Source organism: Mastigoproctus giganteus, chromosome 14 (assembly GCF_048544385.1).
Source record: "Mastigoproctus giganteus isolate SK-2022 chromosome 14, ASM4854438v1, whole genome shotgun sequence".
NCBI classification, from domain to species: domain Eukaryota; kingdom Metazoa; phylum Arthropoda; class Arachnida; order Uropygi; family Thelyphonidae; genus Mastigoproctus; species Mastigoproctus giganteus.
The window spans coordinates 33984096-34001376 of NC_143588.1; the positions used below are offsets into that span (position 1 = coordinate 33984096).

At 38.6% G+C, this 17281-nt stretch overlaps 1 protein-coding gene across 4 annotated transcripts in view; it reads left to right on the forward strand.

Moving 5' to 3' along the window:
- Positions 1–17281, forward strand: part of LOC150075057 (transducin beta-like protein 3) — a 472089-nt gene that overhangs the window by 372031 nt on the left and 82777 nt on the right. For 2 of the 4 annotated variants that reach the window (XM_090388931.1, XM_090388932.1), the window contains exon 18: positions 668–771. The exons of the other annotated variants lie outside the window; for them this stretch is intronic. In XM_090388931.1, the coding sequence (XP_090245057.1) occupies positions 668–771 (104 nt within the window). The remainder of the gene's footprint in view (positions 1–667; positions 772–17281) is intronic. 4 annotated transcript variants of the gene reach the window in all.

Sequence of the window (17281 nt, forward strand, 5' to 3'; positions counted from 1 at the left end):
CAACTTTTACATAAAATGGACAAGGCCTTTGCAATAGGAACCTTTAAACTAAACTTAGGTGGGCATGGCATTAAAAGAAGTTGCTATAATGGAATTAGATCAATGGGTGGTATTTTTGCTGAGGAATGTGAATATGGTGATATATACTTTAGAATAAATATATCTCAGTATAAGCATATGCTCTATAAGAAATACATCTATCTAGAAGATTATGAGAAGTACTTTGTGACTCTGAAATTAATTACCTCCTTTACACATTGATAAATATGTCCTTATTTTACTCAAATAAGCATGCCTTGCACATTTAAACTGATTTATACACCTTTATGCCTATCATATATCTTTACACAATGATAACATATACCTATCAGCGCGTAAAGCAAGTAATTAATTTTACTTTCTAAATATTGTAATGTTTAGTAAAGATATGTTTTCATATTGCGTGTTATCTATGTTTTTTGGATATTCCTTTCTCATATTGTTTATCCTTATTACTGTTGAAATGCCTACTACTATTCTGGTTTGAAGTTGATAAATATTGGTTTTAAAATATGCACGTGCATTTTTGTGTGGGTGGGTTTTTAAAAGCAAAATGCCTTTGAACTTAGAATTGACTTTTGCATCACCAGTGATCAATATTACAATGTATATATATTTTCTTTTTTAGAGAACAAAAGCTTCAAAACCTTATTTTGAAAAAAAAATGGAATGAAGCACTTAAGCAAGCAATGAAAATTGAACTTCCCTATCAGGCATTGACAATTATAAAAGGTATAGCTTAAATTACCTATGTTAAATTGATGATAAACTTAAATGGTTCCCACTGCATGCACATTTTGTTTGTTAAAGCTGCAAGTAAAGTACTAAAAGTAAATATAAGCAAATATTTACAAATATAGATAAGCAAACTATAGCTATATTCATGAGAACATCCTTGGATTCAGAGGGAAACCCTACACACTGGAAATGTTCAAATGTCTTCACTATTCATAAAGGGGATGAAAGGGAAAGTTGGTAATTACAGATCTGTAATTACCAACTATGTCATGACATAGTTGGTAATGTCATGGAAAATAATGGGGTCAGTGTTACCTCTAAAGACCTCTATTATGCAGGATCACCTTGATTATATCACAATCTCTGTACAGATTTGCTAAGGAGAAGTTTTGTTTGGCTAATCTGATTTGCGAATATGAGGTGGTCACAACCATGTGCAAAACATACTTATATAATTTTATGTTGTATACTTAGATTTCATGGACCATTGTCCTTTGTGGTTTGGGTTCCCTCTCCACTGATATTGATGAAGGAATGCCAAGTTTAATGTCTAAGTTTTCTGATGATGCAAATTGGGCAGGGTAATTAATGTTGGTAATCAGGATATTGCTACCCTAACAACATGACCTGGATTAATTGGCTCATGAGCTTAAAAGTGGCAGTTGTGTGTAAATGCCAGGTACTGCATTTGGTAGGTGTAATTCCAGATATACATACTGATTGGGTTGTACTACTGCATGGTGAGGTACTTGACACAACACTGAAAATAGTACTTCCACCTATACCTGGGAGGACATTCTTGATACCATCTACCCTGTTGGAGAGGCACCCTTGATGCAACAGCAACAAGAAATTATCAACCAGAATTTAGAATACCACACAGCAACAGTGGAGCCACCGTTCACTGGTTTTGAGATTTACCTGGCAAGATGAAAGGTGGAAAAACACCAGATGCAGACCTGCTGCTGCTGGAAGTTCTCAAAAAATTCGCTGAGCCCTGCCCAGCTATAATTCTAAGCCTATTGAATAAGTACCTGGCAGAGGGCACATCCCCAGTGTCATGGGAAACTGCAACGTTAAAACTAATTTTGAAAAACCCAGACAAGTCACCACAGAACCCAGCCTCATATCACCCAATTTCCTTACTTTCTGCTATGTCCAAACTACTGGAGCATCTACTCTTGTTTCGACTTTCTGCATGTTCACCAACTCTCCTCAGATAAACAATTTAAAACAGGCTGCAGCACTGAAGATGCTATCAATCAACAATCTATTCATCCAAGCAGTGCACTCAGCCTTTAAGTACTCTCTTGGTATATTGTTGGACTTTGCTGGAGCTTGTGACTGCCTGTGGTGGCCCAGCATACTTCAGAGGCAAATGTTTCTACAAACCTATATAACAGTTTGAAGTCTTACATAACTGACAAATATCAGACAGTTACCAGATTCATTGGGCTGTCCACAGGGCTCTGTGCTTGCCCCTCTTCTCTGGTCTGTTGTTCTGGACGAGTTCCTGGGCTTGGACCTTTGGGGGGCTGACCCCTTGGCCTTTGCAGAAACCTTGTCTTGCTGGTGCATGCAGACACTAGGGCATCCTTGGAAACTATTGCAAATTGAGCACTTGTGAAGCTCTAGAACTGGGCAGCCTTGCACAACCTTACCATCTCTGCAGAAAAAAACAAAATCCATTCTTCTCAAAGGCAGACTACAAATTAGAAGTCCACCTATAACGAAATTAAACTTCACTCCCATCTGACTGTACACAGAGGTTAAATACTTTCAGAGGTTAAGTATTTACATTGACTCAGGTCTTACTTTCCATAACCACCTGAAATATCTAGCCACCAAAATCTGGAAGTATGCTTCCATGATCGGGAGGGTGAGCAGGGCCGACTGGGGCCTGAAGCACAAAGTTCTGATCCCTCATATACAAAGCAGTCTATGCCCAGATAGTTTGCTACGGTGCCTTCACCCGGTACAGACAAGCTATGCTAGCAAAAAACAAACTGAAGCTGGATACAATTCAAAGGTTCATTCTCCTATCAATTAGCAGGGTGTGCTGCACTGTTAGCACCCCATCTAACAGGATGTCAGCCACTCTTCCTAGAAGTAATCAGGCAAGGCCTATTCTACCACCTTAGGAAAGGAACACCAGCCGAAATAGTAAATCTCCATCTGGATCTTGCAAATGACCCCAAGATAGAGAAGAGGAGAATCGCCCAACACCTGCAAGCGATATGGCAACAGAGCTGGGGAACCACGCAGAAAGGAGATGTCACGAGCCGATTCCTCCCAACTATAAACTAAACACACCCAGAGCCCCCTCCCTGGTTCTCACCTGATCAGCACATAACATTTATCATCATTGAACACGGGCCCCCTTCCATCAGAAACCATCATCCTGTGGGAATATCATGTATGAGTGCCCTGCCTACGACAATAGTAGACTCAAATTTGTTACCTCAATTCAAAGGAATCCACGTAATCAGGAGTCCTCATTTTTGCTTGATGAAAACAAGTACAAGGCAGTAATTGTGTATATGCAAGAAATGTTCACACTGAGGCAACCCAAGGCTACTGAAATAAGAACGACATTGGATTATGCTGCCCAAGGCCTGAATCAGACAGGCATGGCTTAGCTCCTTCTCTGCTAGAGGTCACTGCCCTGACAACTTGCTAATCTTTTAAGAGTTGGAACACCGCTGACAACATTCTGGTGTGGGACTGGCACTTCATTGCTGTCACTTATAGAGTAGTGCAGGATACCACTGCAAACCCCTTTTAGAGTCGAATTAGCTAGCACCGTTCTGGTGTGGGATTGCTGGCACTCTGGAGGACTCCCGAGTGTGGTATTTATACTCCAACCCACAAGGGTTGCATACTGCTGGCACTGTACAAGTGCAGGATTGCTGGCCCTCTCTCTAAGTGTGGGATACACAGTCCACTGGCCTGTGGTAATCATGCAGCTTTAAACTCCCACTCCCAGATCCCTATTTTTGCCTCACAAAGAGCAGACCCTCCTCAACTTTCAATCCACCCTCCTTTTCCTACTTGCTGTCCCTTCTAACCTGTACCCCTGTGCTATGTTTCTTTTTCTTTCTCTCTCTCTCTCTCTCTCTTTTTTTTTTTTTTTTTTTTTATACTTTGCCTCTGCCAGGAAGCAACCCTGGCAAAGGCCAGCCAGAGTAAGATGGTGTGGGGTCCCACTAGGGGCCAAGCAGCCAGAGACACAACAAAACAACACTACTCTAACAGAAACCAGACATTACACCTTTTCTAGCTTTTACAGAGATTCTGTGCTTCTTCACAAAGTACCATGGAGTAGATGTGGGACACCACCGGTGGCACCTTTCGCAAAACACTATGCCACTATGTACTTTACTCAATGTAATGGAAAATGAAAAAGATATGTCATTTTGACCTGCAGTTCTCTGAGCAGTGCAGACATACTGCTAGTATAGTTCATGAAGTTCTGACAGAGAGATGCAAGGTATGAGCAAAATGTTTGGGGACTGAACTAATATATGGGGAATGATGAAGTTTGCCAGCTGTTCGAATGGATCTCCTTCAGAGTAAACTCATTGACACTAACTGATTCCAACACTTCCACAGCTTCTGGACTGGAAGCATTCATGATATATTTGCAAATAATTTCTGTATTGTGTTCCTAATAATTTCCTCAGGTACTCAAAAAAATCTGTAATTTTTTTTTTTTTTTGGGGATGGGTGTTTAAGCTTGGAAGAGAGTGAAAAAAACAAACAAACAAACAAACAAACCAGGAACTAGTAAACTGGTTGGAGGAGGGGGGTGACAACAGTACTTCATAAGAAATTCTTGAACGAAAAGTGCAAAGTGTGCAGGAGCACTATTAATATGCAAGTGCAATTTTCTAAAGCCTGCTTTTCTCCAAAAATCATCTTTTATTGCATTCCTGGTTCATTGTGTGACTATGCAGAAAAATTCATAATGAACAATGACCTGTGAATTAAAAAATACTAGAAGCACCAACTTCACATTTGATGAAAAATAAGATTGCCTTTCTCTTTTGGGCCTTGCTGATAATAGCAGTAGTAGAGCAATGTGATGCAAGACGCAAGCTTATATTGCCTCAGCCAAAAAAAGAAAAAAAAAAAAAAAAACATTTCACACATTCATTTCCTCTTAGATAGTATGAATTGGAACTGTACTACTCAATATGTTCTACGTTGATAATAATATTAGTAAAATAATAAGAGGAGTTTACCTCAATATAGTGCGTAGAACACTTCCGTATGATACCCTCCAGAAATTAAAACGGAAAAAACGAAAAAATCGACAACTTACCGGTACATTAGAGTAAAATATAAATAATTAAATAATCAATTTAACACAATACAAATCAATTTAAAACAATTAAAAATCAAATTAACGCAATTAAAAGAATCGAACGAAAATATTCAAAACAATTTTCCTTCCTGAAGCTGACAACGCTTTTCGACCGTATGTCGTGATCACAGGAATGAAAATTACTGAATCGGGTTAAACCTGATACTTAAATAGAGATTATTTGTCTTCGCGCATGCGCGTAAAAGTCCACAAATCGGAGATCAAATATGGCCGCCGAACATTAACAGAATTCTCGTGTAATTTAATTTCAACGGTTTCTGCAATTAATAGTCGCGTATAATTACATTGAACGTTAAGTATTTTGGCCTCATTAAATAAAAAAGTATGTTTTTCGTTAATGGCATGAAAGGCTAATTCTGACGCTGCTGAACGAGAAGCAAGAACTGAGGCTTCATGTTGATTTACACGAATATTAAGAGAAAATCGGGTCGAACCTTGATAAGACGAGTTGCAATCACCGCAAGAAATGTTGTATACCAGATCATTAATTTGTGTTGCGAACGCTGAAAGAACCGAGCAGTTGTTCAGTATAGTGTGTAACTTCCGTATTGGCCTAGCTACAATTTTAAATTCGGTATCTTTAAAGAATCTGTTAAGCTGTTTGTGCCACTGTTCAACATATGGGACAGAAATAAAGTATTTTTTGATATTACTATTGTTGATTGGTGTAGTATTTTGTATCCTATCCTTAGCTTGTACCCTAATTCGGTTTATTGTGGTAATGGAATAACCCCTGTTTAAGAATCTGCTAGTTAATATTTGTATTTCTAAGTCCAAAGCAGAATCCGTCGTTGAATATTTATAGGCATTAAGAAATTGATTAAAGATAATCGATCTTTTGTAGGTGAACGGGTGATAGCTGTTATAATGTAGAAGCATACCGGTGTTTGTAGGTTTTCGATAGATGCTAAATTGTATTTTATTCGAGTCCCGGGTAAGCGTGAAATTTAGAAAGTTTAATGACTTTGTATCCGTATCCTCCCTTTCCAATGTAAATTTGAGTCTAGAATGAATATTATTAAACGACTATTATTAAATGAATATTATTAAATGTAAATAATATAGTATGAATTGGATAGTATCTATTTAGTAGTCTATTTAAGTATCAGGTTTAACCCGATTCGGTAATTTTCATTCCTGTGATCACGACATATGGTCGAAAAGCGTTGTCAGCTTCAGGAAGAAAATCGTTTTGAATATTTTCGTTAGATTCTTTTAATTGCGTTAATTTGATTTTTAATTGTTTTAAATTGATTTGTATTGTGTTAAATTGTTTATTTAATTATTTATATTTTACTCTAATGTACCGGTAAGTTGTCGATTTTTTTCGTTTTTCCCGTTTTAATTTCTGGAGGGTATCATACGGAAGTGTTCTACGCACTATATTGAGGTAAACTCCTCTTATTATTTTACTAATTCATTTCCTCTAAAAGTTTGTCCAGTACCACCTTGAATTTATTTAAGCTATCAACTTCCACAATGACTGATGGAAGTTTGATCCACCAATCAACTGACCGCTGGCCAACGGCAAATTTCCACACATCTATTTGACAACTGTCTTTCCTCAATTTGAATTTATGCCCCCTCAGGTTCATAATCTGAGCAAGAGGAAGAATCCCATCAGAATTGAGCCTGCTCAACCCATTCAAGGCCTATTACACCTCAATCAGATCACCTTGCAGATTCCCTGTCTCCAGATACTGCAATTTGCAGTTCAGCCTTTCTTGGTAAGAGGACCCCCCTTTATTCCCCTCACCAATCTTGTAGCCCTTTTCTGTACTCGCCCAAGGAACTCTAAATCCTTCCTAAAATGAGGCCCAAAGACCTGTATGCAGTACTCAGCACGGCCTGACCATTGCCTTATACAAAGGGATAATCACCTCCTTTTCCCTACAAGCAAAATTTCAATGATATTCCTGTATATCACTGACAACACCCCATGACCTCCTCTGGCAGCATGTCTGCACTGCTCAGAAAACTTCATATATGACTGCACAATGACTCCTAGGTCTTTTTCATTTTCTACCACCCTAAGTGTAGTACTACACAGTTGGTACATTTCTCTAGCATTACTTCTACCCAGATGCAGTACTTTACATTTGCCAATGTTAAACATCAGTTGCCACTTCTCAGTCTATCTACCTAACTTTTCTAGATCCTGTTGAAGTAGCACACTACCATTAATAACACTGCCAACCTTAGTACCATTTGCAAACTTAAATTTTAAGCCTGATATACCTTCATCAACATCATTGATAAATATACAAAAAAAAAACAGTCGGCCCAACATCAAACCCTGGGAGACTCCACTAATAACATTAGTCTGTGAAGAGCAGCGTGCATTGATCACCACTCTGTCTTTTCGCGTTCAACCTCCCTCTTATCCGTTGTAGCAACTTGTCCTTAATACCATGCTGCTCGTGCGACTCGTGACAGAGAAAAAAAATTCTTGGAATGAATATAAATTATCAGGCGATACAAAAGCCTATGGCTGATATAAGCTAGTCTGTAATCATGTTACAAAGGAGATTAAGCAAGCGAGGGCAGATTACGAGAAATTTTTGGTGACGGATGCCAAGAGGACTTCTTTACTTATATAAACTCTAAGGGGGGGGGTGAATCAGATTGGTCCACTTGATATCGATGGCTCGACTGTTGATGATCCTGCTCATGTTGATAATCTGAATGAGTATTTTGCATGACTATATACACATATGAGGAGTTATTAAGGGAGGAAAATGCCAGAAGTTAATCAAACTGTAACAGGGTTCTTAATGATTTTGTAATAACTGAGAGCAAAGAGGAGGAGGAATTGTTGAAGTTAAAAATAAGAAAGGCACCTGAGATGGATAGGATCTATCGAGTTATATTAAAGGAGGCAGCAAAGGAAGTAAGCAATAATTATGAAAGCATCCTTGGACTCGGGGAAGTCCCCATGGACTGGAGATGTGCAAATCTATCCCCAATACACAAAGGGGGAAGGGGGTCAAAGGGTAGCACGAGTAATTACAGACCATTTAGTTTAATTTCTGTTCCAGGTAAAATGATGGAGTCACTGGTTAAAGATGCATTGCAGGATCATCTAGCAAGACTGCAGCAATAATTCAGACAGCATGGGTTTGTTAAGGGAAAGACTTGTCTGGCAAATTTGATTGGATGCTATTATTATTACTAGCCATATGGTGCAAGGAAACCTGAGGCTTATGCTGCACCAGCCAAAAAAAAAAAAAAAAAAAAATTCTGACTTACCCTGAGAGAGAGAGATAGTAGTGAAAAGGAATCACTAAGAGAGGGATTGGATGCTATGATGTGGTTACAAAGGAACTAGATGGAAAAAATAATTTTGATATCATATATTTGGATTTCGGGAAAGCTTTTGACACTGTTGCGCATCCAAGATTACTGTACAAATTTGAGCAGAATGGTATTAAGGGTAAATTGGTACAATGGATAAAAGAATGCTCAAGTGGGGGCTTCGAGTTCCAAACGTTCCATAATCAAGCGATTTCTGCATTCTGACTTCTGTGTTCCTCAAAGCATTATGTCTAAAGTGCCTTCATTTGATAGATTATTTTTTGTTTCAACAACTGTTTTCTTTATTTATTAATTAGTATAGCTCTTTTGCACTACAAGAAGTAGGCAAAAGCCCAGAAAGGAAACTTAACTTTCTGTTTCTATTTCTAATAGTACAAACTAACTAACATAGCCGCTTGGTCACCTTGTGGCACTACTCCTGCCTCCCTGTGCCGTGGCCAGAAACTTTGGTGGTAAAACCAAACCCCAGGCCCAAAAGGTGCAAAATATGGACTGTGACAATTTTCCACCGATTAGGACCACAAATCCAAATCCTGTGGATTTGCACATACCCGAAAATGACTCATCCAATCGAAAGAGACTGAGGACGGATGCTCCCTGAATGGAAAATGAGGAAATCCAAGTTTTCTCATTCTGCATTTGCTAAATAATCAGTCCTTAGGCAATCTATCGGCATTTCTCATTCAAAAATGCCTTGAGAGGGTAGCTGGCACCCCGAAAATGGTACAATGACTGAAATCTGGCAATCTACTTGTTGAGACCACTAACTTCAAACTCTGAGTTTCTGCTCTGACTCACCTAATTTGGGTTGCCTCCGTAGCCAGGTGGGAAGGAGCAGCAGTGCATAACACACGCTTCTTGATTAGACCGGGGTTCGAGCCCGTCACCACTAAATCCAGTGGATGCAGATAGGTCAGGGAATGACCACCGCATATCCTGGAGCAATATGGCCTTAGTTGCTAATGCTCCTAAAAACCAAATAACAACAACAAAACATCACCTAATTTGGTGGAGTTCCAGTTCAGGTGTCCTCGCATGCCACACAATTCATCGAAAGGCATTATATCTGAATGGGGCCTAATGAATGTCTCAGAAGAAGAAATTGTCAGGAACTGATAGGCTCACATCTGGTGAGTATGGGCTTGGCACACCTAGGGTTCTGAGCTGGATATCATCTTTCTTGGTGATTCCCTTCTATTTCTAACTCACTCTCTCTGTGGATAATTTGGAAATTTTTTTGTTTAGCTGGTGCAGCTAAAATAAGCTTCGGGCTTCTTTGCACTATATGGCTAGTAATAATAATAACTGCAGAATCAGAAATCACACAGGCAAAATGAATTATGATGAAAAAAGATGGCAAACTCTTTCCAACTTGCAGCATAATACTGACATTGAGCTCACCCAGCTTACGTTCATCAGTGAGAGCAGAGTATTTGCATTGTTGCATTCACCCATATATTCCAAACCCAGTAAGATGTTACAAGTGTCATAAATTCATACACTAACAAACAGTGTGTCGAGGTGACTCCATATGTCCTAACTGTGATTCAAAAGAGCACTCCCAAGTTGACTGTAATGCCCAGTCTCCGCATTTCCCGAATTGTTGAGGCAACCATCCAGCCTTTTCTAAAAATTGTGACCAATGGAAATACAACAAAAAAATCCAGAAATATAAAATATAAAAGAGTCTAATTCCTTGAAGCAAGAAAGCAATTACAACTACAGATACCTAGATGCACATATGCTGAAGCCTCTAAAAAGTTTCATTCAGTATCAGTCCAGACTGATACTGAATGATACAGTTTTCCTTAAATGGTGGAATTTTAAGAAAGTTAACGTTTCACTTATGGTTTTTTGATTTTAAAACAAAATTTATCACATGCACACTTTGTTCATTACACACTTACATTTTTAAATATGAGTTGTGAAAATACATCTGCATGATCAACTGACAATAACAGACTGCATGGAGGTAAGAACGAGGCTAAAAACATTATGCTTTGTTATTGTGCACTTTATTGTCTCAATCATTTGCAATGAGCATAATCCATGAAATATTACTGCAATCATCATCAGAAAATTAAAATTCTCAGATGTCCATAATTTGAGTCAAAATTATGCCCTGCTCATGCTGTCTGTCAGTTAACCTTAACATCTTCAGTGATAAAGTGTACAAGTGATGCATTTTGGGAATTCAGTTGTTACAAGTGCACCAGTGATAAAAAGTTAGGCGTTAAGGGGCTTAGAGGGGAACAGGTATCCAGTGTGTTATCGGACACTCAGCCTAAAACACTGATGGATCCAATATCTCTCTTTTACAGAAGATTTAGGAGAAGTCCGGTTGGCCCGCCTCCCTAAAATCCACTCATGCACACCTTCTCGATGGTAAGCCCTGTTACGTCATTTAGGTGGCAACGAATGTGTAGAGTGGTTCTCTTCAAGATGCCTGGTCAGCGTGAAGAGGAAAAGACCAAACCCTCCAGCATATGACAGCACAACAATACAAATGGCCCTCAGCCCCCAGCAGCTTTCACTCTCCCTCTTACGGTAGCTAGAGGATCAGAGTGGAAGCAGAGGGTGCTAAGAATCTCTGGGTATGACCAGGCTGCCATGCACGGAAACTGAACTTGGCCTGCTATAACGTAAGATCACTCATCGGTGAAGACAGGATATTAGAGCTGGAAAAGGAATTAGAAAATGTGAATTGGAATATCATCGGTTTGGCTGAAGCAAGAAGAAGAAATGAATCACTTATAAGTTTATCAAGTGGAAATCTGCTGTACACCAATGGAAACAGTGAAAGGAGTGAAGGTGGAGTTGGGTTTCTGGTCCATAAAGATTTTAAAAACAACATTTTGGAATTCAAAAGTACATCACCAAGGGTGTCAAAACTAATACTCAAGATTTCTAAGAGGTACAAGCTAAAGATTATATGATTTATGCACCAACATCAAGCCATGATGATGAAGAGGTTGAAGAAATGTACACCGAAATTGAGAGACATCTAGATGAGCAGAAAACCCACTACAGTATTATTATGGGGGACTTCAATGCTAAGGTTGAAAAAAGACAAAACAGCGCAGAAAGGGGAACTATAGGAAATTTTGGAATTGGTGAAAGAAATGAAAGAGGTGAAAGACTTGTGGAATTTGCAGAATCTCAAGGACTATCAGTAATGAACACTTTTTTCAAGAAAAGGGTGAACAGAAAGTGGACATGGAAGAGTCCAAATGGATTAACAACTAATGAAATTGACTTCGTCTTCACTAACAGAAGATATATTGTGAATGATGTTACCGTCCTGAATAAGGTAAATGTTGGAAGTGATCACAGAATGGTAAGATGTACACTTGATGTAGATGTAGGAAAGGAAAGGAAAAAACTGACTCGAGTAAGTAATACAAAGGTCTTTGAGATAACAGAAGAGGAGAAAAAGCAGTATGTACTGGAACTTAAGAACAAGTTTGAGCTTCTGCAGACTGCTCAGCATCAAGATATCGACGAGGAATATTACAACTTCCTGAAAGTGATAAAGCCCAAGAAACCTATAGGGAAAAAGAAATCCAAAGAAGAAAAAATTAGTCAAGAAACACTTGTCATGATGAACCGAAGACGACAAATGAAAGGGAGAAAATTGAGTATACTGAGTTATGCAAAGCAATTAGAAAGAGACTCAGAGAGGACATAAGAAGATTTAACACAAGAAAAGTAGAACAAGCATTAAGGGAAAACAAAGGATTTAAATCAGCAGCCATGAGCAGTAATACAGAAAGACAAATGATACTGAAACTGAAGAATAGCGATGGTGTACTTATAAACAGCAGAGAAGGCATAATTCAAATAGCAGAAGACTACTATAGAGAATTATACAAGGAGCGAGAGAATGATGCCAGAAGTGGGGAAGATGGATTGCAAAGTAGCAACACATATGACCTACCCGATATTCTTCCTGATGAGGTAGAACATGCATTGAAGAAAATGAAGAATCAGAAAGCACCAGGGGAAGATGAAGTTACTGTAGAGTTGTTAAAATTGGGAGGAAGAGACATAACACAAGAACTGGCAAGGCTCTTCACAAAGTGGATTAGAAAAGGTGTGGCGCCTAAGCAGTGGAATAATGCAATCATAGTTTTGCTGCATAAGAAAGGAGATAAATCAGAAATTGGAAATTATAGACCAATTAGCTTATTATTCCACATCTACAAGTTGTTCACAAGGGTCATTACTAACAGATTAGAAAGAATACTTGATGAGATTCAACCGAAAGAGCAAGCTGGCTTTAGGACAGGATTCTCAACTATGGATCACCTTCACGTAATATCACAGCTAATGGAGAAAGCAAATGAATATAAAACACCATTTTGCCTGGCATTTGTGGATTATGAAAAGGCATTTGACTCCATACAGCATAAGGCAATGTTTCGGGCACTGGAAAGACAAGGCATAGGTACCCCATATATTATGATTTTGAAGAAAATATATGAGAGTGCTACCTCCTTTATTAGACTAGACAAACACAGTAGGAAATTTAAAATTGCGAAAGGAGTTCGACAAGGAGACACAATATCTCCGAAGCTGTTTGCTGCTGCCCTTGAGGAAGCTTTCAGAAGATTAGACTGGTTGCAGAAAGGAGTCAATGTGAATGGAGAGTACCTAAACCATTTACGATTTGCCGATGACATTGTGGTCATAAGCCACAATCCCAAAGAATTAGAGGAAAATCTTAATCAGTTATGTACAGTTAGTAAGGATTTTGGACTAAAGATGAATATGGCTAAAACAAAAGTAATGAAGAACAAGTATGCCACAGAAAGAGAAAATGATTGAAGGAGCAGTAATTGAAAAGGTGGAGTCATATACTTATCTGGGACAAGTTATTAGCTATATAATGATAAATGGCTGGAAGTAAAGAGAAGAATAAATTTTGGATGGATAGCATTCAGGAAATATAGTCACATACTGAAGAGCAATATCCCAGTTTGTCTGAAACATAAAATAATGAATCAATGTATACTCCTCGCCATGACTTATGGAAGTGAAACTTGGGCACTCATCAAAAGAATGGAAGAGAAGCTGAGAACTACACAGCGAAGAATGGAACGAATTATATTGGGAATCAGACTGTTAGATAAAAAGAGAAACACATGGATTAGGCATCAAACTCAAGTAAAGGACATTCTTATCAAAACTAAAGAACTAAAATGGTCTTGGGCAGGACACATAGCTCGAAGACATGATGACAGATGGACTAAGAAAATAACAGAATGGTACCCAAGAGGAGCTAGAAGAAAACCTGGAAGACAATCACAGAGATGGATAGATGAAATTCATGAGTTTGTGGGTAGTAAATGGATGGCCAGTGCTCAAAACAGAAGGAACTGGAAAGTTGCTGGAGAGGCCTTCATCCTGCGCTGATGATGATGAGTACGATATTTACAGATCCTGAACTATTCGCTCCTCACTTTTCTTCATCTATGAGCTCTTATCATGCATATTTTACATACGTGGCAAATGGCATGTAAATTTTATTTATACTTAATTGTCCATATTGTTAAATCTGTTTTTACCTTCTGTGCGTATTTTATCCATGTACTCTTCCCTGTCATAGCATTTAAATAATTAACACACACACCAGTATTATTATTTTCAGTATATTGAGACTACCCTGGTTTGATGTGTGTGTCTTAGTGTTGTGCTCTACTGGTTAGCCTCATCCACACTTGTTATTTACTGGCCTTGTGGCCATGACAGGCAGTGTTGCATATATGTATCCATACTATGTAAATCAGATATGCCTAAGTCAATAACAGACTTGCATGGTTCTAGCTTTGCTATCATGCTTTGGTCATCAGAAAATTTGACAGAATTTGCAATGTTACTTTTTACAACAGGTGAAGGTCATACTTCTTTTGTGTGTAGTGAAGTCCATGAAGAGGAGATAGCTTTATAGATTTTCAAGTTATTACAGACTGTAATCTGAAACGAATGGTGATTTTCTTCATAGAATTTGAAAAGCTATACAAGTTAAATAAAGTGGAAATTCAAAGGACTTTGAAGGCATTTAGTTATTGATCTAAGGGATTACTATAACAAATACCTGTGATAAATCCAGGAAAAGAGTGCTAACTATTTTGCCTTGGTCCATATGGACTAAATGTCATAAGTGAAGATGACTTGGTTTGAAGCTGTGGAACATTCTGGCATCAATAAAAATTGGGAATCTGACAGTTAAGCACTAAATTATTATTATACCCTATGATTCTAGACCTTTGGTCATAACATTGGGAATAGCAACACTTTAGGATTATTAGAAGATCCAATTTTTATGGTTTGGAATGGTAAGGTCCTGGATTCAGACATTTCCTATGCTAGTGTAGAATCTGTATGGTGTGAGATAGAAGAAAAAGGTATAACGAAAGTGGGAGTAATCTACAGGCCAGGTGATTGTGAAGATTATGATGAGAGCCTCTACATGCAAATTGAATGGGCAAGTAAGCATCAATGTCTTATTATGGGTGATTGTAATTTGCCTCTAATTGATTGGAGCAAATAGGAAGGAAACTCGACATGGGGAACAAAATTTTTAAATCAACTAGATGACTGTTATTTGTATCAAAATGTCAGGGAAAGTACTAGAGAAAAGAATATCCTAGACCTCATCATCACACATGAATCAGATGACATAACAGGGCTGACAGTAGAGGAACCAGTAGCAAGAAGTGATCACGGATTTCTATGGTGGATGACGATGAGAGAGAGGTAGCAGTAGTAAAAGGCAAAGGAATGGGTTTTAATTTCAGAAAAGGAAATTATGATACCTTAAGGTACTACATGGCCTCTATTAACTGGGTAGATATCACACAGAGAATGAATACAATTGAACTGTGGTATGCTTTTAAAACATTAATCACAGATGCCTTGAATGTGTATTTACCATTAAAAAAATACTCCACGAGGAGGGTTCCAAGTTGGATGAATAGTGAAGTTGCCACATTACTTGAGCAGGTAAAGGTGGCATGGAAAGAGCAATAAAAAGTACTGAAGCCTATAACAGCTACAAGATGATCTGTAATAGAGCCACAGTAAAGGTTCGACAGGCAAAGGCAGTTTATGAGAAATCACTAGCAAACAGAGCAAAGAGGGGGGGGGGATAAAGAATTCTTCACATATGTAAATGCCAAGAAGAGCAGGACAAACCAGATCGGACCTTTATGTAAGGGAAAATTATTAAATACACCAGCTGCCATTGCAGATGAACTCAACAGTTATTTTTCATCGATATTTACAAATGAAAAACCTTCTGTGGCAATGGGAAATTGTGGGAGCGATGTTGAAAAATATGTAATTAATGATATTGAAATTTTGCAAGATTATTTAATGAAAAAACTGTCGAGCCTACCGGCCAGTAAAGCTCCTGGAGTTGATGGAATATACCGTATAATCTTAAGGGAGGCAGCAAGTGAGTGCATTGAACCATTGAGGCTAATTTTGCAAGCATCACTAGACTCTGGGCAGATTCTGTTGGATTGGAAAATTGCCAGTGTATCTTCCATACATAAGGGTGGCTCTAAGAGTGAAGTGGAAAATTATCGACCTGTCGGTCTGACTTCAGTGGTAGGGAAAATCATGGATGCAATGATCAAGTGTGGAATTCAGGCTCATTTGGATAGAATTGAAATTCTCAAGGATACTCAGCATGGTTCTGTAAATGGAAAATCACGTTTAACAAATCTGGTCCGCTATTTTGAAAGGGTCACTCACGAGCTGGATTTAGGGAATAATTTTGACATTGTTTATTTAGATTTCAGCAAAGCTTTTGACTCAGTCCCACGTGAGTAGTTGTTTTATAAGCTGGAACAGGTTGGAATCACTGGGAAAATCCTTAGATGGATAGCAGAATGGCTTCAGGGCAGGAGGCAGAGGGTAGTGATAAATGGCTATTCCTCAGATTGGGTTGATGTAAGAAGTGAGGTTCCCCAAGGATCAGTATTAGGAGCACTGTTGTTTTTAATTTTCATAAACGACATCGATGAAGGGATAGAGGGCGTGATGTCTAAATTTGCAGATGATGTTAAAATTGGTAGAGTAGTTAATGATCACTGTCAAGCTGAGCTTCTTCAGAGAGACCTAGATAGACTTCAGGAATGGTCAGAAAAATGGCAGCTATGCTTTAATCCAACAAAGTGTAAGGTATTACATCGGAAACAGTAATCCCAAAATAACTTATTCACTTGGTGGAGTTCAACTAAACCCAGTACTGGAGGAAAGGGAATTGGGTGTTACATTAAGGTCAGACATGAAATTCTCTGAGGTGCCTCCGTAGCCAGGTGGGCAGGGGCAGCAGTGCATAGCACACGCTTCTTGATTAGACCGGGGTTCGAACCCGTGAGCCACCAAATATGGAGGATGCGGAAAGGTCAGGGAATGAACACCGCATATCCCCAGAGCAATATGGCCTTAGTTGCTAATGCTCCTAAAAAAAAAAAAAAAAAAAAAAAACCAAATAACAAATAAATAAATTAAATTCTCTGAGCCTTGTAAACAGGTTGCAAGGAAGGCCCATGGTGTTCTATCGATGATCTATCGAACTTTTGCAAGTAGAGATAGGGATGTGATAATCCCATTATATGAGGCTTTTGTTAGACCACACTTGGAATACTGTGTTCAAGTATGGAGACTGCACCTAAAGAAAAGCAAAGGGTGAAAGGGTGCAAAGACGGGTAACTCACTTGGTGAGATCGGCCAAAGGGCGTCCTTATGAAGAAAGACTTTGAATATGTGGGTTGCAGAGTTTGGAAACCA